This window comes from Lynx canadensis, chromosome B4 (genome assembly GCF_007474595.2).
Source record: "Lynx canadensis isolate LIC74 chromosome B4, mLynCan4.pri.v2, whole genome shotgun sequence".
NCBI lineage: Eukaryota > Metazoa > Chordata > Mammalia > Carnivora > Felidae > Lynx > Lynx canadensis.
Genome location: NC_044309.1, coordinates 6587970 through 6611158, shown reverse-complemented (window position 1 = coordinate 6611158; position 23189 = coordinate 6587970). Strand labels below are relative to the sequence as shown.

At 47.6% G+C, this 23189-nt stretch overlaps 1 protein-coding gene across 3 annotated transcripts in view; it reads left to right on the top strand.

The window, feature by feature from the left end:
- The window catches only part of SFMBT2 (Scm like with four mbt domains 2), a 227004-nt gene that overhangs the window by 31567 nt on the left and 172248 nt on the right, over positions 1-23189 (top strand). For all 3 annotated transcript variants that reach the window (XM_030321061.1, XM_030321063.1, XM_030321065.1), the window contains 2 exons: positions 1841-1935; positions 4080-4320. In XM_030321061.1, the coding sequence (XP_030176921.1) occupies positions 1841-1935; positions 4080-4320 (336 nt within the window). The remainder of the gene's footprint in view (positions 1-1840; positions 1936-4079; positions 4321-23189) is intronic.

Genomic DNA, 23189 nt, shown 5'->3' with positions numbered 1-23189 from the left:
GCGGTGATGCCTGCAGAGCAATGAGCAGAGAGCTGCCAGCCCAGGACAGCGTGGCTCTTAGGACACTGCCGTGACCGTGTGGTGTCTCTGTGGGGCTCCGTGCATGACCCACAGCTGGAGTGGGCGAGGCCTGCCGGTGGCGTGGGCTGAGCTGAGCTGGACAAGTAGGGGGTGCAGCAATTCCAGACCTGCTTTGCCACAAGTTAGCCGCCAAACAGGCACCTCGCCAGCCCCCCTGAGCATGTAAGTGCTGTGCGGGGATGCCTCTGGCTGGTGCCTCAGGAAACAGACTTGGTAATCGATGCTTGCGGCCTTTTGGAGAGAAGAACTGTGGGTCAGACCACCCACTGGGTGACCCCCGCCACCCCCACCCCCCCGAGGTACTTTCCAGAACATAACTGTGTCTCAGCAGTATCTCTCGTTGGCTGGCGGCTAGAGGACCCGCTGACTTTTTTCGGGGAGCGTGTTTCCAGTGGAAGGACTTAAGTCCCTTGATGCAGCAGGATGTTGGGAGAACGACAAGGGGAAAAGGTTTGCTCTTCAGAAGGCTTTTGTTTTTCTTGGACGTTTAATTGCAAGCCACTTGACGGGGGTAGGATCTGCGGAGGCCGTGCTTAAGCAACTTTGATTTAGAAGACAAAACGCAAGGTGACTGCGTTTAGCCTCGCGTCATCCGGCTTTACAAAAATTACCTTCTGTCGATTTCTGAGACGCCGCGGAGCCTCCCAAGGAAATGACTTTTCCTACTGACAACGAAAGAAACCTCTCGTGGAAAGAAAGGCAGCGATAGCCCGCAAGAACAAGGCTTCCTTTCTTAGAGTCCCTTGTTGTCGATCCGGCTGGCCTCCCTGCCAGGATATACCACTTCTCCATCAGCAACGTGACCAAAAGCAGTGTTTATTCTTGGCCAGTGACATAGGCTTCTTGCCTGTAGAAGACACACAGGCTGAACATCCACACCCGTTGCTCGGTATTGCAAGAAAAGAGAATCTAAACTTTTGAAGCTCTTGCCTATCTGCATGCGTGGGTACCCCCGACTGCTCTGTGTTCCTTATGATAGCCCTGCAGATAGGTGAAAGTAACGTTTACAGCTTATTAGTTCTTTCCATTTGAAACTACGCCATAATGTCGTTACCTGTGCTTCAAGAGGAGTTATCTGGTGTCTTTTGACGATACAGATTGTATCTTACGCACAGTCTTCAATGCCTGGAGAATTGTTTGATTGACAGCTGGTCGGCTTCTGTCACTAACTTGCTAGGTGACCTCACATCCTGGAGCGATCCTTCTGGACCTCAAATAGTTTTTTCCTTGGAATCACGTCAGGGCTCGTGCTTCCTAATAAGGTCCCTTACAACACCAACAATCTGTGCTGTTGTTTTGTAACCTCCAGCTGTGGTAAGTGACCAGTAGTCAGAGGTGTTCATCTGTACATTAAGGTGCCTCCTCAATGCCCAGTGGTTTCCTTTACCTGGTCGTCCGACCTCCCAGAAGCATGAAGTGCCCACAGTGATAGTGGCTAATTCCAAGTGAATACGCTAACACGCGGCAACTGTGCCCCGAAACAAATCTCATTTCGTTTGCCTGAGAACACACTTAATTTTACCCTGGATTTTGCCGGTGTAGCTCACGTAGAATTTCTCCAGTGTTTCCTTTTCTTAGTCAACATTCTGCAGTCAGCCCACGATGCTGTGCGTGTAATAGTGTTCTCCTAACCCATTGAATTTGCTTGTCTCCTGCATCACGGATTTCCTGCTTTTCACTGAGGGCCGGTGCCGTTCCATTCTTCGCTCTGGTATTGATATTCTGACTTTATGTATTTATTTTTTTGTCTTTTCAACAGAAGAAGGTTCAAGCCTGGAGGAAATTGGCTTTAACTGGGGAGAGTATCTGGAAGAAACGGGAGCCAGCGCGGCTCCTCACACGTCGTTCAAACATGTATGTAACACGCCTTCTCTTTCTGCATTTGGAGGGTGGGAGGGGCATCTGCAGGAAGATGCTGAACCTTGGGGAAGAAAAGGGAAATTGAGCCAGGATTTCTTAGAAATCAGGAGGAGATACGGACACATGTCTGTTTGCTTTTCGCAGAGAGCTGTGGGGAAGATGGGCCTTATCCTTGTACGTTATCTCTTCTGATAACGGGGGGCTGGGCCTGGGGAGGGGGAGCTCAGCGTGTACCTTATCCTTGTTCTGTACCCTAAACAGCCCGAGTAGACACGGCCCGAGACAGGAAAGATTGATTGATGCAAATAAAGAGCCAGCAAACTAGGCAAGTACATGTGATAAGTAATAGTATCTCAGGAGATGTAATGGCTGTGTATTCTCTTAGTTGGAAATGATATTTTTATTTTGACAGGACACCTAAAAGTCTTGTAGCCATTTGGGGGCAGAGGAGTGAAATTAGAGGAAATCCCCCGTAAATATTCAGGGCACATTTGTATCAAACCAAAAAATCATTTTCGCAATAATATTCTTTGAGCAATGCAAATAGTGTGCCCAGCCGAGGGGAAGTCCCAGGAAGTAAAAGATCAAGGTTTTTATCAGATTTTTGCTTATGGGTGAGATTTTTCGTAATATGCCATTAGCAAGGGAAAGACTGAATGTCCAGGACTGGAGTTCTGAGGCATTACAGTTTCTTTGCTGGAAATGAAAATTTAATTCCAAGAAACATTTTTTTTTTTTCCTTCTCACTGGGCTCTCCGGGGCAAAGACTCTTAGCCCGAGGGTGGTGAGCAAACTGGGGGCACATTTCCAGCCTGTTTTTGCTTTGGGCTGTTTTGCCCCTTCAGATTGTGGAATGACTCAGCTAGATCCCTTCAGGTGGTGTAGGAAAGAGGTACTGACCCACAAACTTTTTCTTCCTTTCTGGACCAGGAAGTTACCAATATCCCCCCACACGGAGCCACTCTGTTCTCTTTAATCCTGTCATTTCTCCCACCTCCCCTTTAACACCATTGTACTCTCCTGGATGCACGTGTGCAGGGTTTAAAGGAAAAGTGGCGTGGACCCGTGGACAAGCTATGGATAATTCCATCATCTCTTAAGCAGCTGCTACTCACGGATATCAGATGTGTTTGTTAGCTTTCGAACGTACGGCCCACCAGGCTCCAAAGCTTTCTTTTCAGGGGAGGGCTGGTAGATCCTAATGGACTGTAACCGTTAATTAAAAGAAAAAAAAGGAGACCCATTCTCTAAGGCTGTGCTATCCCCGCAGTGGCCGTTAGCCACACGGAGCTCCTGAGCCCTTGAGACGTATACCATCCAGACAGATGCTGTCGAGGTAGAACGCACACCAGATTTCGCAGGCTTCCTTGGGAAGGAAGGACGTAGAACAAGTCATCAATAGGTCTTCTGTGGATTATGAAGACCGTCTTGAAATCATGATATTTGGGATATGTTGGGTCAAGTAAAATCCGTTATTAAAATTAATTTCATCTGTTTTATCTTGCTTTTTTAACATGGTTACTAGAAAGCGGAACGTCCGGTTCTATTCCTCTTAGCGCTGTTCTAAGCCAATAGGAATGTTGTTTTTATTTTTATTTTTTATTTTTGAGAGAGACAGAGAGAGACAGAGCACAAGCGGGGGAGGGGCAGAGAGAGGGGGAGACACAGAATCCGAAGCAGGCTCCAGGCTCCGAGCTGTCAGCACAGAGCCCGATGCGGGGCTCGAACTCGTGAATCGCGAGATCATGACCTGAGCTGAAGTTGGACGCTTAACCGACTGAACCACCCGGGCACCCCAGGAATGTTGTTTTTAAGTGCTGTGTGTTTTTTTTTAAGTTATTTATTTGGGGTGGGGAGAGAGAGAGAGAGAGAGAGTGAGAGCGCACAAGTTGGGGAAGAACAGAGAGAGAGAGGGAGAGAGAGAGTCCCAAGCAGGCTCCGCACCGTCAGCACAGAGCCCAGTGCGGGGCTTGAACCCACAAACTGTGAGATCCTGACCTGAGCTGAAATCCAGATTCGGACGCTTAACCGACTGAGCCACCCGGATGCCCCTTACGTGCCGTTGTCTTAGCAGCTCTTGTAATCTTCCGGATGTGTCAGGCATAGTGACGTCGTCCCTGTGCTTCTCTTTCCTGCAGGTGGAGATCAGCCTTCAGAGCAACTTCCAGCCGGGGATGAAATTAGAAGTGGCCAATAAGAACAACCCGGACACGTACTGGGTGGCCACCGTCATCACCACCTGTGGCCAGCTGCTGCTTCTGCGCTACTGCGGCTACGGCGAGGACCGCCGGGCCGACTTCTGGTGTGATGTGGTGATAGCGGACCTCCACCCCGTGGGGTGGTGCACGCAGAATAACAAGGCCTTGATGCCCCCGGATGGTAAGCTCCCTGCATCCGGATGCCAAGCTGGCCCGCGTCCCGAAGCCTTTTGGTCCCCGAGCGATCGCCGTCCGTGACGCTTGTAGACAAGCCTGGCAGAGATTCGAAAACCGACGTAGGAGGGAGGTCTGGTGCTTGACGCGACGTGTCTTGAGTTTCAGTGGCTGGAGGGGCTCCAGAGTGAGGGGGGACCTGGGTGTGTTTTTGGACGTCCGCCCAGCCAACCGTGGCCTTCCGCAGACTTAAAGCTTTGGAGCCTGATCATCACACGGGTGTTGGGGGTGGGAAAGGGGGGCTGAGGGACGCCCATGACTGACGTCTTGTTTCCTCTTTGGGTTGTGTGGCTTTTCTTCCGCCTTAGAGACGGGGCGTTTTGAACAGTGGCATCGAGCATCTGGAACAGGCTTCTCTAGAAGGTTTAACCTGCCTTCTTGCAGGGAGACCGTCGGGGTGTGAGGCACGTAGAAAACCAAACTCATGTAGAGAAATGACATTACTCTCGAGGGAATGGCCAGAGCTTGTGTAGTTGAGATCCATTTCGTTGCTGGAAGACGGGGTACTCCACTGGGGTGACTGTACCCCCCCAGGGGACTTTTGGCAACGCCTGTTTTGGTTATGACAGGGGGTAGGGGATGCTGCTGACATCGGGTGGGAAGGCCGGGTGCTGGCAGACAGACACCCTTGCTTGGACAGGACGGTCCCCACACAGGGAATTGCGGGCTCAAACTGGCCGTGGTGCAGAGTTGGAGAAAACCCTGCGTGTCACGCAGGCACGGAAGGAGCCCATGCGATCATGTACGTGAGAAAAGCTGCGTTACCAAATACTTGAACCTCAACACCTTGTTTTCCGTGTTTGATGACAGGGTGACGCTTGAAGACTTTCCGCGCTGATCCTCAGGCGCCTGGAACGTGTCCGTAGGACTGCCTGCCTATTTCAATTCCGACTCGATGTTTTCATTTCGAACCTACAAGTGACGTGTCAGAGCTGAATTCCGAGCTTCTTCTTGTCCACCGTTATGGGCGGTGGCTTTTTCCCGGAACTTTTCGATACTGTCTTCTGTTCCGAGTTCCGATAGATCGTTCTTCCGATTGGTGGGAATCGTCTGGGTTGTGCCTAATTGAGAGCCTGCTGAGAGGCAGTCATAGTAGACACGTGGAGTTTGAGTTACATTTCTGTGACATTTGTAAGGACCGACTGCACTGCCCGGGCCTCAGCTGACTCGTGGCTCCTTATTGCCTTGGAAGAAAGAGAGACGGGCCCTTTGTGTCTCTTCTCCCCCGTGGACCTCTTTCTGCTCCTCTGCCCGCGTTACCCCTTCCTCCCCCAGCGGTTAGCTCACCGGTCACTTCTCAGGCAACCAGGGTCAAACCCCGTCTTTGCTCACAAAGCCCCTGGCGCCCTTAGAGGCGATGACATTTGTGAGTGTGCCCCTCCCCAACATCTATACTTGAAAAAAACCTGAGTTATGATCCGCATACTGTAAGATTCATCCCTTTAAGTGTGTGGTTCACTGATTTTTGATGTGGTCACAAGGCTGTGCAACCACTGTCATTTGCCTTTTTTTAAAATGTTTTATTTATTTTTGAGAGAAAGAGAGAGAGAGAGAGAGAGGGAGGGAGAGAGAGAGGGAGAATGAACAGGGGAGGGGCAGAGAGAGAGGGAGACACAGAATCTGAAGCAGGCTCCAGGCTCCGAGCCATCAGCACAGAGCCTGACATGGAACTTGAACCCATGAACCGTGAGATCATGACCTGAGCCGAAGTCAGACGCTTCACCGACTGGGCCACCCAGGCGCCCCCCACATTTTCTTTATCTGTTCATCTGCCCGTAAACACGTAGGTGGTTTTAATGTCTTGGCTGTTGTAAATAATGCTGCGATGAACATGGGGCGCAGAGCTCTCTTTGGCATAGTGTTTTTGTTTCCTTTGGATAGACGCCCAGTCATGGAATTGCTGGGTCACAGGGTAGCTCTAGTTCTAAGTTTTTGACCAACTTTTGTACCGTTTTCCACCGCGGCTGCACCGGTTGGCATTCCCACCAGCAGTGCTCGGGGGCTCCCGCTTCTCCACATCCTCGCCCGCATGTTCTCTCTGGTCTCTGTGACGATAGCCATCCTGCACGTGTGAAGCGACACCTCCCTGTGGTCTGGATTTGCGTTTTCCTGATGATGAGTGATGGCGAGTGTCTCTTCGTGTACCTGGGTGCGCTCTTTGGAGAAATGTCTATTCAGAGCTTCTCACTTTTTCTTGCTTTCTCGTTAAATTGAATACAGTGGACACGCGATGTTACAGCAGTTTCGGGTATGCAACAAAGTGATTCACCTTCTCTGTGTCGTGAGGTCTGCTCCCCACAAGTGTGGCTAACATCTGTCCCCATGCAACGCTGTGACGGTCTCATTGGCTGTATTTTTCATCCCCGCAGTGTATTCACGTCATAACTGGAAGCTCGTACCTCCAGTCCCCTTCACCAAACGAATGAAGGGAAACGAGTGACTCTTCTGCCCATGTTTAAATTGGATTGTTTTCGGCTATTGACTTGTATGGGTTCTATATGTATTTTGGATATTAACCCCTTATCAGTATGTGGCTGCAAATATTTTTCCCCGTTCCGTAGGTTATCTTTTCATTTTTTAAAAAAGTTTTTTAAGTTTATTTATTTCTTTTTGAGAGCGAGACCGGGGGGGGGGGGGAAGGGGCAGAAGGACAGGGAGAGAGAGAATCCCAAGCAGGCTCCGCACCATCAGCGCAGAGCCCGACGTGGGGCTTGAACTCACAAACCACGTGTTCACGACCTGAGCCGAAACCCAAGAGTCGGACGCTTAGCCCATCGAGCCACCCAGGCGCCCCAGGTTATCTTCTCATTTTGATGATGGTTTCTTTTGCTGCGCAGAAGCTTTGTAGCTTCACGTAGTCTCACTTGTTTATTTTTTGTTTTATTGCTTGTGCTTTAGGCATCCTATCCAAAAAAAAAAAAAACAACAAACCCCGCCAAGATTGATGTCCAGGTGCTCCCCCCACCCCCTGCACCCCTCTGTTTTCTTCTAGGAGTTTTATGGTTTTTGGTCTTACACTTAGGTCTGTAGCTCATTTCGAGTGAATTTTTGTGAGTGGTGTAAGATAGGTTCCTTCTTTTTTAAGACCAAATACTATTCCCTTTGCTTTGAATTAAGACAGCTGCCGAGGTGAAAAGATAACGGTGTAATGCACGATTATTTAATTTCCCCGTGGTCTCTGTCGGCTCATGAAGCAAACCAGTCGCGATGGATGCTTCGCGCTGATGGAATGTTGGGAAGGCGTCAGTGGTGTTTAGGGGACCAGAGGTCTTTCTGCCCGCCCCGCTCTGCACACAGAGGCCCCGTGGTCGTGCCCACACACCCTCGGGAGGGTGCCTCCCTCGCCCCCTCGCCGTCCTTTCTCATCTCCTTTATGACTCGCTCTTAAAGTTTGACATGTTAGCAGTTAAATGCCCTTGGAAAGGCTGTACTACGATGGTTTCACTTTATATAATAGATTCTCTAGCGAATCGTTCTGGAGACAAGTTCCAGGGTGCTGAATTTTAACACTCTTGGAGCTAATGGGTTCATTTGGTAGAAATGCATGCTGTTGCTCGAGAGAAAGAGAGAGAGAGAGAGAGAGAGGGCATAGTTTATCAATCAATTCTTCCTCCTCGCTTGGCTGAAAAATGTGGCAGCAGCCACAGTTTCGGAAACACCATCAAATTTGTATCCTACTGACTTTGCGCTATTAGGCAAGACAGAGAGACACTTAAAATGACAAATTCCCGATGAAAAATGGGAACACCCAGTCAAGGGGGGGAAGCATTAATGTGCCTGAGTGATCCGAAGCCCGCTCAAACAATAACAAGTTATGCTAATTTGAGAATGTCTTCGTGGCTCCTTTTAAGGAACTTGAGAAAAAATTTAGTAGGTGATCAATATGACTTGGAAATCTTCCGCGGAGAACAAAGTCAGGGAATAGCAGGTTCAGGGGGGCAAAAGGTTTTATTGATTGCTGCAGTACAGGATAATTACTGCTTTGTAGCCAGAGGCGGCGGGTGCCCCGCAGGGAACCGGGGGGAATCTATTTTCGAACAAGGATTCTTGTTTGTGTGGTTTTCTGCCGCAGAGAGCTAATATCATTGTAAATTCTGGAACCGTACCTGGTCGGTCTGCGTCGCGGCTCAACTTGAAAGGCGTCGCAGGGTGTTAACACAAGTTAAAGTCGGCGACACGTGACGCTTTTGTTTGAGATGCTCCAGTGTGATGGATCTTCTTACCGATCTCAGAAGTCGGGATGTTTTTTTTTTTTTTTTTTTAATTTTTTTTTTTCAACGTTTTTATTTATTTTTGGGACAGAGAGAGACAGAGCATGAACGGGGGAGGGGCAGAGAGAGAGGGAGACACAGAATCGGAAACAGGCTCCAGGCTCCGAGCCATCAGCCCAGAGCCTGACGCGGGGCTCGAACTCACGGACCGTGAGATCGTGACCTGGCTGAAGTCGGACGCTTAACCGACTGCGCCACCCAGGCGCCCCAGGAGTCGGGATGTTTTAAAGGGAGTCGGGGTGTTTTGACGGGAGGAACATCGCGGCTGGAGCCTGGGGGTCTGGTTCTCACTTTGCCTCTGCCGCGAATTTAGCTACCTGGGTGAGATTCCTCTCCATTTTCTCATCTTTGAGAGGAGGTTGTATCGTCCCTAAAGGCCGTTCCAGCCTGACGTGCCTCGGTTTGTGGTCCTCGTGAAGGAGAGGAGGAAGAAGGGTGCTGGTTTGCCCACCGTATACGTGAGGAGTGGACTTTGTTTTGGAGCTGAGACCTGTGGAAGTGTGTACGAAGCACAGAAGTTTCTGTGTCACTGTGGAGGTGATCCCGTCTCAGTGGGTTGGGGGACAGACGGGGCTGGGAAATTCTTGTGAGTGCCTGGGTCCTTTGTCGCCTGCAACGGACAGAATTTTGCTCGATAGAGAATCCAAAGAATCAAAGATGCCGGTTCCCTGTTGGAGCCCAGGGAACCGGGAATCATTCCCCCCTGAGTGACAGCGGAAGTGGAGTTGAGTCCGTCACTGTGTGCAGGACAGCTCCAGAATACAGGCGGGGGAAGCAAGGGGGTGAGGGTGTGGGCGATTGTGCTCCCCCCCCCCCCCCCGGGAGGGAGGAAGGAGAGGGCCGCCTTTCCTGCTCAGACTGGGGTTAATAGCGCTCGATGCCTGGGAGGACATTCTGGGGTTGCCCCAAGTAGCCTTTCATCTTCTGAAGTCACCGCATTAAGACACTCATTTTATGATTTTATTTTATTTTTTTATTTATTTTAATGTGTAGTTTTGAGGGAGGGAGAGAGAGAGAGAGAGAGAGAGAGAGAGAGAGAGAAGGAGTGTGAGCCGGTGAAGGGCAGAGAGAGAGCAGGAGACACAGAATCCGAAGCAGGCTCCAGGCTCCGAGCTGTGAGCACAGAGCCCAATGTGGGGCTCGAACTGACGAAACTGAGATCGTGACCTGAGCCAAAAGTTGGACACTTAACCGACTGAGCCACCCAGGCGCCCCCTGATTTTAGATGATAGTTTTACCAACCACCGAGCACAGTCCCATATTTTTTACAGTCCCGTATTTTTCTCGCCTTGCCATCTGAAATGGACGAGATACCTGAATCACCGCGAGCCGTCATTATTACACTAAACGTTACAAAGAAGGAAACAGCGTGGCGGCTGCTCTCCCCGTTTCAGTAAGAAGGGGTTCCAATCCACAGGCAGAGAACTCCATTAATAAGGACATGTTCAGAGAGACCTGGGCGTAGTGGCCAATTGGCCGTCCAAAGAGCAGTGTTCCTGCTCGTGAGCTCATCGGCGCTAATCTCTCATATTAAAAGTATTAACAAACATACTACATTAAAGCATCGGTAAGTGCAGTGGAGGATTAGAGCTCTTAGTAGAGGAGCTAGATGGAAAACGTTTTAGCTTACTAAATCAATAAGGCTTGATTTATTCATAAGCACACGCAAAGCTCGCAAAGGGCAACTGCCAAATAATTATTGTTTATGGTGATAATGTAAGGAAATCATTTAATCCAGTGACTGTTTCACTGTTATTTATTGAGAAGTAGCAACTACCTCCTAACGCGTGGGGTCGGGGAGCTTTGACTTTCTAGCAGGTGCCTACCGAGTGCCTGAAAGGAATGCTCCTGTGAGATTGCAGGTGAGTACGAAGCCTGCCCGAATGAGACCCCTCGGCTTATAAATTGAGAAATATTTATGCGCCCTTTCTACTGTTGCAGTAAAAGTATTGGAATTACGGTGCCTTAGGAATCATGCCTCTAATTTTTATTTTCCCCGTTATTAACATTTCTGTAATTTGAATTGCAAACTCTGCAGTCTTGCCAGAATGACTCTATTTACCATTCAAAGTTGAAGGAAAATTACTGGGAGTTAGTTAATATATAACTTATTTGAATAAAGGGATGTTTATTCATGAAGCGTTAGCAGCAAGTGTGAATATGGCCTTATGTTACGCACGTAGAGGCAGCCAGGTTCTGAAGCCTGGTCTTAGGACTGTTTGGGGGAATTTTGTTTTTCCCCGCAGTTGGTTATAACGTAAGAGGTGAGGGGGGCAGTTGGTGTGTAGGGCTGTGAAATCGCGGGACCACGGGCCTTCCAGTTATGTCACCGCGGACTCTGAGAAGCAGAATGCGACGGTGTTGATGTTTATGACCTGAACGACATTTTCGTAACACGAATGGATCGTACACAGTCAACATGGTTTTCACTGGCCGCCTTCGGTATCCTGGGAGTACCTGCCTCTTCAGGCGGTCCTGTGTCTGCTCTTCACATCTTCTGGCCCCTGCTTGTTGGTTCTCATTTGCTTGGGTCCTGTAGGCGGCTGGGCCCCGAGTGTCGGGCACAGGACAGGACAGCCACACGTGGCCTCGTGCGGCCTCTGAGCGTGTGACCTCGCGTTTCTGAGGCTCTGTCTTACAACACACCGCGTTGGCCCAGATGGTCGCTCAGGTTTCCTTCAGCTCAAAACTGTTCTGAATGTGAGAATTCAAAGAGCAATGAATGAAATTTATAAAGGGGCTCTGAAGTCAATAAATAGGCCCCATGATTAGATACCGATGAAACTGTTCGTTTTAGCCTGTGGAAGGAAAAGCAAAGACCGAATGGTGGTCCTGTCCTATAAATTAAAACCCTTTGCATAGATAGTGGTGAACAACTGTTAGCTTATGAGTAGAACAGTAGTCTCTTCTCCTATAATTCCTGCTTGGTGTCCGTACTTGTCTTTTGAAACTCACTGTACATCACACATCCCCGTCTTTGGTTTCTCGAAGTGTGATCATGGATTTTATTCTGTTTGCATCATGGCTTTTCAATTAAAAACACTTGCACCCACAAAATAATTTTATTTGGTGCCTGCCGTGCACCAGCTAACTAAATCTAACCCTATCTGAAGAATGCTTTTGTAAACTGGCTGGTATGATTTTTTTTTATGTTTATTTATTTATTTCCAGAGAGAGAAAGAAGAGGGGAGGGAAAGAGAGAGAGGGAGACACAGAAACGCAAGCAGTCTCCGTGTTGTCAGCACAGAGCCCGATGTGGGGCCCGATCTCACGAACTGTGAGATCGTGACCTGAGCCGAAATCAAAAGTCAGACGCTTAACCGACTGAGCCACCCAGGCGCCCCCTGGGTGGTATAATTCTTACATTACATTTGAAAATCGTGGCTTGGTGAGTGGGAATACCTTATCCCCAGGTCAGACAGTTTGAAGTCGAGTTTGAAGTAAGGATTACCCGCCCCCACCCTCCACGTCTGAAATCGGTGCTTTGAAAATAGGAGGAGGTTAGTAAATATTTGTTTATTGATTAAGTTGTGTCAATCAGACTGTTGAATCTTTAGACTCGAAATCTTGGAAACGTACTACTAAGAAAAGTGGTGGAATTGGCTTCTTGCGATTTTTAAGAAGAAGGTAGAACGCTAACTTGTCCAGAATGTTTTCCGTCTTGTCATTTTTGGAGGCAAATAAATGGAAGCGATTCGGTCTGGAACTTCCTTGCCAAATGGTAATCATGAGATTATGTAAAGTTATGTAAATCGTATCAGATGCTATTTGGGTTTTTCTGCAACGTGAAAACTGTAAGCACAAAGCGGCACCGTAAGATTTTCCGTCTCGGTGTTAGTCGTAAGTGAATTTACTTTCTCGTGCTGCTTAATCCAGCAGCATATACTTTAAGTCAGGCTCGTGTCTGATTCTGTGTGGGATGTGGGTGGGCTAGTTCTGTGGGTCCCTGTGGCCTCTTGTTGGCTATTTTTGGTCCTTCGTCTCCCTGTCAGGGCCTGTCTTCTTGGTCCCCTCTCCCCTGTTGAGGGTCCCGGCCCTGGACTGCTCTCAGCGGGGCCCAGGTAGTGCTGAGAGAACCTTCTAGTCACCTTTGAGCAGACAGGGCTCTCGCAGCGCAGCACGGCCTCCTGGGACCTCTGCCTGTCCCCAGCCCGACGTGCCTTTGTTTTCCCGCCCAGAGCCAGGAGCCCTAGCGTCATCTGGTCCCCTCCTTCATGCCTCCGACTGCCTTCTAGCTTGTTGGACTGGTGAGTTTCTCCCACCCCTTTTCCTGCTCTGGGCTCCTGAACAAGACTCTGACTTCCTGCTGCTTCTTGTTAAGTTCCCCATCCAGGCTCGAGTTTCCAGGGTCTTGCCTCGTTCCAGGACCACGCCTCCATTCCAGAGCCATTCCAAGCATGCCTCTGTTCCAAGCATGCCTCTGTTCCAGGGTCATGCCCTCTGCATTTATCTGAGAGGTTGACAGGACCCAGCCATGGGAGTATCTCTTCCTCAGCCCTGTGCTGCTCTCTGAGAGTACCTGCCCTTGGGCTTACCTCCCAGACATATGGCTAATGCAGATATACGTCTGGGTGCAAGGGTCTACGACGTGTTTAGAAAGACAGTAGCTAATGTGACTTCATCGTGGCTTTAGTTTTTTTTTTTTCTAAAGTTTATTTATTTATTTTGAGAGAGAGAGAAAGCACTGGTCAGGGAGAGGCAGAAAGAGAGGGAGAGAGAGAATCCCAAGCAGGCTCCATGAAGACCGCACAGAGCCCGACGCGGGACTCGAGCCCACGAACCGTGAGCTCATGACCCAAATCGAAGTTGGACGCTTAACTGACTGAGCCAGCCAGGCGCCCCTGTAATTTTCCTATTAATTTCAGTAGATGATTTAGAATATTTAGCAGGAAAGTAGCTTTTTTTTGAAGACATATAATAAGATATACTTAAAATTGTGATGTTTGCATTTTGATTTACATTGTTTTCATCGAAAATATTAACATTGTACAGACTGGAGATAATTGTATTTTATCTTTTAATGCCTTGAGTGATTTCTGTGAATAGAATACAAATTATGTGAAAATCTTGCTTTTTTTTTAACTAGATGGCTAATGATTTTGCTGGAAAAAATATAAGGAAAATAATTTTTTATGGAATAGATACAGAATGATTTATGAATTTTGTAAGTCTTTAATTTATTACTCATCCAAACATCGCTAGCCCATCAACAGCCGGATACACCGTCATTATTAAATTTATTTATCTTTGGCATTTGACCAGCTTGCAGTTGTCTATATACCATAGCTTTTTACATACTATGTGACTCTGTTATTATGAAGATGTGTTTGTCCACGTAGGAAGATGGGGCATACTTTACTTCACAGCCTGTTTGCCTGATTAATGACTTGAGAATATTTCCAGTGTGGTATGTGGGCTCACATTTGAGCTCTGCTGGGCCCTGTACAGGGAAGGGTGGCCTGTTCAAACTTTCCAGCCTGGGTTTCTCACGGCCCCTGTGACCTGGGCGGGGGTTACTTGGTATGGGTCCATTTTGGGAGCCAATTTCCGGACCCTTGCGTTCTGTATCTTTCGTGACACCCATCCGCCTGGGAAGACCACTGAAGTGTCTGTTCCTGCCTCCCCAGTCAGCCAGAGAAGAACGTCATCTCACGCATAGCCTTTGGGGCACCGAACACAAAATCTCGGTGTGTTAAGTGAAACCTTCTTTACTCAAGGCATCATATCAAGGTACAACACTTTTACGGTTAATCATCAAATTTTGTAATGTTACTTATGTTTTGATCTGGACCAGAAGTAATTTTAGTACCCTGAGCCTAAAGAAAAGTTTCATTTTACGGTTGGAGGGATTTTTAAAAGGGTAATTTTTAAAATTATATGTTATATTTTTTGTTGTGGTCTCAGAGGAGTCAGGTAGGGTGAGCAATAAAAGAATGAAATGAAATGAAATGGGAATGAAAAAAAGGTGAAGATATTACGTGTAGTAGGAGTCGGAGGGGTGGGGGGTGGGCTTGAATTCAGGAGAAAGAGGAGTTCCATGCAAAGGGTTGAAGTTGCACTTAATTACATGCATTTAAAAATGCATGGTTGTGGGGGCGCCCGGGTGGCTCAGTTGGTTAAGTGTCCAACTCTTGGTTTCCACTCCGGTCATGATCTCATGGTTTGTGAGTTCGAGCCCCACGTCGGGCTCCACACTGACAGTGTGGATGGAGTCTGCTTGGGATTCTCTCTCTCTTCCTCTCTCTCTCTCTCTGCCCCTCCTCTGGTCGTGCTCTCCCCCCCCCCCAAAATAAATGAATAGACTTTAAAAAAATTTTTTAAAAATTAAAAAAATGCATGGTAGAGAGGGTCAGATCATTCTATCGGATATAGTTATGGGAGCGATACGGCATTTTATTCAAAGTGTCAAAAATGCAGTTATAGGAAACGACATCCTTTGTAACTACTGAAATGAATGAAAGATTTTAGAACGCCTAATCGAAAATATGCAAGGAAGGGGTGCCTGGGTGGTTCAGTTGGTTAAGCATCCGACTTCGGCTCATGTCATGATGTCACTCACCGTTTGTGAGTTCGAGCCCCACGTCAGGCTCTGTGCTGACAACTCAGAGCCTGGAGCCTGCTTCGGATTCTGTGTCTCTCTCTCTGCCCCTCCCCCGCTCATGTTCTGTCTCTATCTCTGTCTCTCTCTCAAAAATAAATAAACATTAAAAAAAATTAAAAAAAGAGAAAATACACCAGGGGGAAACATTAGTTTTTTCAGAATTCTTTGGAGGGGGTATGTGAGTAATAGAGTCTGAAGAGCCGTCTTCCATAACTGTGTCAGAAAAAAGGCCATTCTTGGGGCGCCTGGGTGGCTCAGTCAGTTAAGCATCCAACGTTGGCTCAGGTCGTGATCTCACAGTTCGTGGGTTCAAGCCCCGTGTTGGACTCTGTGCTGACCGCTCACAGTCTGGAGCCTGCTTCACATTCTGTATCTCCCGCTCTCTCTGCCCCTCCCCTGCTTGTGCTCTGTCTGTCTCTGTCTCTCAAAAATAAATAAACGCTAAAAAAGAAAAAAGTTTAAATAAAAAAAAGGCCATCCCAAAAAGCCGACTAGTCCCTCCTGCTTTCCTGGGCACATATTTGGCCTGTATGATCTGGAAGGTGTACTTTTATCCCAAGGGGTGACTGCCTGAGCCTAGGTGTCTCAGTATTCTGAATGTCCTCCCATGTCCATCTTAGACTTGTAATTCAAGGGTTTAGAAGCCTTTTAGGGCTCTGGAAGGATTTCTCATCATTGGGCTTTTGTAGAATTTATATTCAGTCATGGATTCCTTTCAAGTCTCCCTCTGGGGTCCTTTGCTGATGGGAGCACCAGAACTGGTAGAGGGAGGACCTTGGCTTGATGGTGAAGAGCACTGACATTGCCTCTTGGTCCACAAGCTGTATTACTATTGCTGTGGAAGTGGAAAAAATTTTACACCAATCTACCAAGGGTTATTTATTGAGGTTCTACTCTTTGCCCAGTGGCTTTTTTGGTGGGAATATATGATAGGCTTATTATGAAGCGTTTTATATGAAGCTCATTTGTACTGTAGTCAACTTTTGGCCAATGACAGGTACACAGATGATGGTCTTGCTTTTGGAAGTCGATGTTTTATATGACACCTGCTAGCGTACGGATTTATTTGTCGGTGTTTCCTGCTTTGGCCTTTCCTTCTCGAAAACCTCACTCTTGTGTTGCTAAGATGTCCTGGAAATTAATTTGAAATTCTGATCTCTGGAAACTTGGGTTGCATCTTCCTTTTCGTCCGGGTGGTAACTTCTCTGAGACTGCACTCTTCCCGCGTTTTAAAAATTTGTCTTTGTTTATACTAAGCCTTTTTAGAGCGTGGTTAGCTGTCATGGACATTTACAAGAGCCGGAGGTTGACCTGATTGGGCACGGAAGTGCGACCCCTGACTTCTCTGGTGGTCTGCCAGAGGCCGACGGGAAAGGTCCGTCTGCGCTGGACCCTGTTGGTACTTAACATCAAATAAATGGGTGTTTTTGAAGCGGCTTCTTGTGCATTGAAGAGTGTGCCTCCGCCATATGGAGGAGGGGGGTGCCGGCCTGAGTCTGGTGGTCTGGCTGGTGGCTCAGCTCTGCCTCTCGATGGTCGTTACCTCGGCACGAAGTCACTTAACCTGTTTCCATCATACTGTCTGCATCTCCGTTGACAGCAGATATGGAAGCTCTCTGGAACCTGACAGTAAAGTGGGAAGAACATGTAGTGTCACGGCATTCCTTCTTTTTTTTTTTTTTTTTAAATTTTTTTTTTTCAACGTTTATTTATTTTTGGGACAGAGAGAGACAGAGCATGAACGGGGGAGGGGCAGAGAGAGAGGGAGACACAGAATCGGAGACAGGCTCCAGGCTCTGAGCCATCAGCCCAGAGCCCGACGCGGGGCTCGAACTCCCGGACCGCGAGATCGTGACCTGGCTGAAGTCGGACGCTTAACCGACTGTGCCACCCAGGCGCCCCTCTTTTTTTTTTTTTAATGTTTATTTTGAGAGAGAGAGAGAGAGCACGCGCACAGGGGAAGGGCAGAGAGAGAGGGAGAGAGATAGAGAGAGCATCCCAAGCAGGCTCCGTGCTGTCAGTGCAGACCCCGACGTGGGTTTTGATTGCAAGACTGAGATCATGACCTGAGCCGAAATCAAGAGTGGGATGCTTCACCGACTGAGCCACCCAGGTGCCCACCTCCTTCTTTTTTTTAAATGTCAGAGGCCCTAATGGTCTCCCTTCTAGGGAGGCATCCGTGAGGAAGTCCTGGCATCTAACGTGGGATTTGTATAAACTCCTTAGAGCCTGTGCTAAGAATGTGGGAGGAAATCTAGAAATACTCTCTTTTTCTTCCTTTATCCTCTGGCTACGGATGGTGTTTTATTCACTTTTAAATTTTATTTATTTATCGAGATTGATTACTTTAAAGACTTTACTATTTAGAGCGGTTTTAGGTTCACAGCAGAACTGGGGGGGAAGGTACAGAGACTTCTCTTAAGCCTCCTGCCCCCCACATACACGGCCTCCCCCCATCAGCATCCCCCACCAGATGGTACATTTGTTACAGTTGATGAAGCTACGTTGACTCGTCAGCATCACCGAGTCCATAGTTTACATTAGGTGTTGCACTGTCTGTGGTTTGGACAGATGTATAATGACATGTGCCACCATTATACTGTCACACAGAGTCGTTTCAGAGCCTGAAAGTCCCCTGTGCTCCACGTGTCCATCCTTCCTCCCCTCCCCGCCCCAGGCAACCGTCGATCTGTTACTGTCTCCATGGTTTTCTTTTTCCGACACGGCCGTATAGTTGGAATTATAACACTTTTATTTGTTATGCCTTGCCCGTAGTTAAAGCTCAGTGTTTGGTTAAGTGGATAAGGAACGGAGCCTCTGCACTAATTAAAAATCACAGCAGCCACCGGCAAGAACTAATTGGTAGTGGCGTATGCACATTATTTATCGAAGGGCCTCTTAAATCTTACCGCACCCACACACACCAGTTCCCGCTCCTGGGCGCAGAAGCCCGGTGCATGTTGGACACGGTGCTTAGAAGCAGGGAGGAGAGCGTTAGTCGTGGACGCTTGTATTGAAGATGAATGACGACAGACAGCCCGACTGCAAGGGAGGAGAAGGGAAATCTGGGGAAAGTGGGTGTCGATGGCAGAGCAATCTAATGCCATTTATTGTAGGAGCAAATAGCCCTGTCGGTGGGACTGGAGGGTATGGGCTTCTGTACAGCCAGGTGTCAGCCATTCTAAGGGAGAGGCGAATAACTGATTTATAGGACTCTCAAGCCTCGAAAAAGTTTTCGTTATTCTGTATCTACCAAACAGGTGGCAACAGAGGGGATATGGCGTGGAGAAATAAAGGCTGTAAAGAATAGCTACTCTTTGGGGCGCCCGGGCGGCTCAGCTGGTTGAGCGTCTGACTCTTGGTTTTGGCTCAGGTCGTGATCTCAGGGTTTGTGCTGACCGTGTGGAGTCTGCTTGGGATTCTTTCTCTCCTCTCTCTCTGCCCCTTCCCTGTTCATGCACGCTCTCTCTCTCTCTTTCTCAGGATAAATAAATAAACATTTATTTAAGAAAAAAAGAACTGCTACTCTGATAGACAGGTGCTTTATGAGTTGAGTGGGTCCTCACTACCTTAGAATTCTGCCAGAGTCACATCTACAGTGTAAAACAGTCTCTAGTCTGTCTCCTTTAACATGATAAAGCCCTAAGACAGCAGCCTGGGGGCATTGACCTGGTACACAAATAATTCTAATGATTTTTGTATTGGGAGGCGTGGTGAATCCAGGTGGGAAGTCCAGGTCACGTGGTCCGGGCCCGGGGATGAGGACTGGCCAGAACAGAGCAAGCCCCCCTATCAGTAGGACGGGCCCCATGGGAAAAATCTAGAACCTACAGCAGGATTGGGCGCTGGGCTGGGAAACTTACGGAGGGATCAGGGCTGGCCCGACCTCATCAACAGGGTAGACGGAGGCAGGGGGAGGGAGCTGCGGGATGGAGCCGTAGGTGACCCCTCTGGGGCCCTGCGTGGATGCCTTGAGTGAAGGAAGGTTGGATGGGGCTGTGTGTGTGTTCTAGGAGGGCGGCTGGGCTCCCGGCGGCCCCCTGGCCGAGTGGCAGGTTAATTTCGGGATGTCCCCATGAGAGAGGGCTTCTGAGCCCGAGCCTTCCCGCCTGTTGGAGAAGTGCCTCCACATAGGGGCATCCTAGAAACTGATTTCTGCTTCCACAGCACCTAATCCTCCAGGTGTTGTGTCTAAGATCGGTGATAGGCAGGGTGGCAATCTGCATATGCAGCCTGAGGGTCTGGGAAAAGCACAGGTGCATAGAGGCGGCAGGCCTGAAACCAGTGAGCCCTCACTCGGCGTCCTGTGCCGGCCTGCCCTTCGTTCTGTCTGCTTTAGATCCTGGACCCAAAGAGGTGTTTTTTGTTTTTTGTTTTTTGTGTTTTGTTTTTTTGAGAGCGAGAGAGGATCCCACAAGGGGCGAGAGAGAGACAGAGAGAGAGGGAAGTGGGGCTCACCTGGGGACTCGTGTTGTACCTGAAGCAGGGCTCGTGCTCACCCGATGTGGGACTCGAACTCACGAACGGTGCTGCGCTCATGACCTGAACCGAAGTCAGATGCTTAATTGTCAAAGATGAGCCCGAATCTAGTTAGGTCCAACAGCTTTGAGGACAGAAAGATTGCACAAAACGAGGCCCAACTGTTCATCTTCTAAAAAGTTCCGGGGGGATTGTAGCAAGAATTCACAGTAGTCAGCCGCTAGAAATTTCGTATTTCTGAAGAGATGTAACCAGCAGGAAGTGCTATTGAATTGAAAAGAAATACGATTTTAGGGCTTTTCGTAATTATTATTTATCTGGTTATCTCTTACCGATTGACAGAGCTGTTTGGCATTGTTGATCAAACCATGCAATTTTTTTTTTTAAAAAGCCCATTTGATATATTTATACAGTAGTGACTAATAGCCCCCCAAAGCCCATTGTGGGTTATAGAAAGGAGTTATCACCATTAAAATCATCTTTACTTATTTTTTTCACACTAGACAGTTAGGTCAAGTCATTAGTATCTTCTCAGCTTATTTCTTAGAAAATTATATGATGAATATCTCCTGAGACTGTCATAAGGCATATTAAGGTGCCAGCCCCTACCAGCTTCCCACCACCCTCAAGCATCACCAAAGCAAAACTCTTTGAAACATCTCCAAAGAGAATACAGTTTATTTAAAACCTACTTTCTGGTTTAAATGTTTTATCGTCCTTTAGAGATTAAGGGATGATTTATATGCCTTGCTTAGTGTTATTTGGAGTGATAGTCAATCACACGTTTGTTTTTTGAAACGAATAAAGCAACGTTTTTTACATTCTTCATCTGTACATCTAATGTGTAATTTGTTAGCCCATCAAAATTAATTTTAGATCCCTAATGTACATGGAGCTCTGGATTTATAAGTCCTGTTAATGGTTCTTTCAGTAAAGCCTCTGTATTTATGTGCCCTTGTAGGCTGGATTTCTGCAAAGCATTTATGCAGGGAGGATGTTCACATAAATAACCACTGGCAAATAAATGTCCATTAAACATTCTATTAACGTAGCTGGCAGCAGTTTCTTAACAAATATTTAAGTGCAGTATATTAGATTACATTTGATTTTTCTTGGAAATGCTTGCCTACTTAGTTTCCCAATTTAGCTCATCCTACTGGTATCAGAAGAATGTTTGATTCTGTTTGCTAAAGTATACTTGACCCTTGAACTTGATGGGTTTGAACTGTGACCGTCCACTTCTGTGCAGGCTGTTTTCAATAAATACAGTATGGTACTGTAGCTGTATTTTCCCGCTAATTTTCTTAATGGCTTCCTTTTAAGAAGACGGTGTGCAATACATGTAACATATGTACATATACAAAGGATGGGTTGACTGTTGATGTTATCGGTAAGGCTTCCGGTCAACAGTAGGCTGTTAGTATTTAAGTTCGGGGGAGTCAGAAGTTATATGTGGATTTTGATTGCACTGCGGTCCTCAGCATGCATAGCCGCCTAACCTCCGCGTTGTGCAAGAGTCAACTGTATTATAAAGATTTTTAGGGGGGGTTTTAGAAGTACAGAGATTTGGTCATTATTTTCTCTTCCGATTTCTATGGTACCCTTTCTTCTTTTTTTTTTTCTAGACCCTCCTTCCCTCTTTCTTTTCCAAAATGTTTCTCGTCTGGAGATTCTTCCCTTACAGTTCATCCGAGGTCCTTGATCGCATGGTTTATGTATTAGGGTACAGCGTAAACTTCTGTTACAAAAAAACCCCTCAAACACTGGGGCTCGCAGTCATTTAGAAGTTCACTGCCCTTTCCTGCAACAGGCCGGTGGGGAGTGGTTCGGGATGGCAGACCTCTGTTCTCTTGGGTCCTTGTGGCACTGGGTTCTCTCCATTCCGCTCTTACCGCTGGATGGTGGAAGCTTGATTCTGCTTTGCATTCCCAGCAAGAAGGAGGGAGAGAGAGGGAGTCGAGGGCCAGCCGCCCGCTTTCCATGGGCCGAAACTTAGCACCCGGCCATCTCTCATTGCACATGAGGGAGCGAAATAACGCCGCGTAGCTGTAGGGCCCCACTGCGTCGCCTAAACTCCCGGGGTGTGGGAGATTCTCTTACTAAAAGAAGTGGTCCGTAGGGACCATTAGCAGTGTCTGCTACAGCTCATTCAGCTAACAAACGTTTTTGTTTTTAGGACGACTACTTCATCTTTCCAAACATCTCGAGGAAAACGTAGGAGTGCTTGAAATACAAAAACCTGGGACCAAACTACTTTTTTTTTTTTTCATTTGGGAGTCAAAATTTATTCTCTGTAGTTGATGAAGCGCTTTTAAATTTCTAGCTGGTGGCATTTGCTCTTGAGTTAGTGTGATCTGTACTTTCCCCCTGTGTTAGCCTTTAAAGAGCTTCATGGCCCAGCAGGATTGCCTTTCTCATAGTTGGGGGGCGCCAGCCACGCTCTCCCTGTGCTCGTAAGGTGGAGCACAGTGGGAACGGTGCATAAAATTATTTACTACTTCCGCATCTCTGTGTGCTTAAACATACCATATTGGGCCTAGATTCATTTTTTGTTTTAAATTTTCAGATCCCATTTTTCTTAGGCTTGCGCTTATCAGTTAATATGTGTACGATATTTTCAAGAGACCCGCAGCTCTCAAGGCTTGTTTTAAGAATTAGTGGTGTCTTGGGGCGCCTGGGTGGCGCAGTCGGTTAAGCGTCCGACTTCAGCCAGGTCACGATCTCGCGGTCCGTGAGTTCGAGCCCCGCGTCAGGCTCTGGGCTGATGGCTCAGAGCCTGGAGCCTGTTTCTGATTCTGTGTCTCCCTCTCTCTCTGCCCCTCCCCCGTTCATGCTCTGTCTCTCTCTGTCCCAAAAATAAATAAACGTTGAAAAAAAAATTAAAAAAAAAAAAAAAAAAAGAATTAGTGGTGTCTTATTATGTCCTACAAAACACCCTCTCTCTCAAGGTCATTGTTTTTAACTGTTTTAAGATGAGTGTACAGGAGAAAAGAAGCCTCCCCACCCCAAGCATAGCATTGTGCGATTTTAATTTTTTTTCATGTTTTATTTATTTTTGGGAGAGCGAGCGAGCATGAGTGGGGGAGGGGCGGACACGCACACACACACACATGCACACGCACACACAGAATCTGAAACAGGCTTCAGGCTCTGAGCTGTCAGTCCAGAGCCCGACGCGGAGCTCGAATTTTGGAACAATGAGATCATGACCTAGGCTGAAGGCAGAAGCTCAACCAGCTGAGCCACCCAGGTGTCCCCCCCCCCAATTTAAAAAAAAAATTTTTTTAAAGTTTTATTTGCAGTGTACAATTCTAGAGTATACCGCGGGCAGAAAAGTCCTGCATGGGTCTTGAGAGACAAAAAACAAAAAAACAAAAAAAACCCAGGTTATATACAGAACGTCGATTACAATATTTTGATCCAATGACTTTGTACAAAGAGATAAAAGCAAGGGTTATACGATGC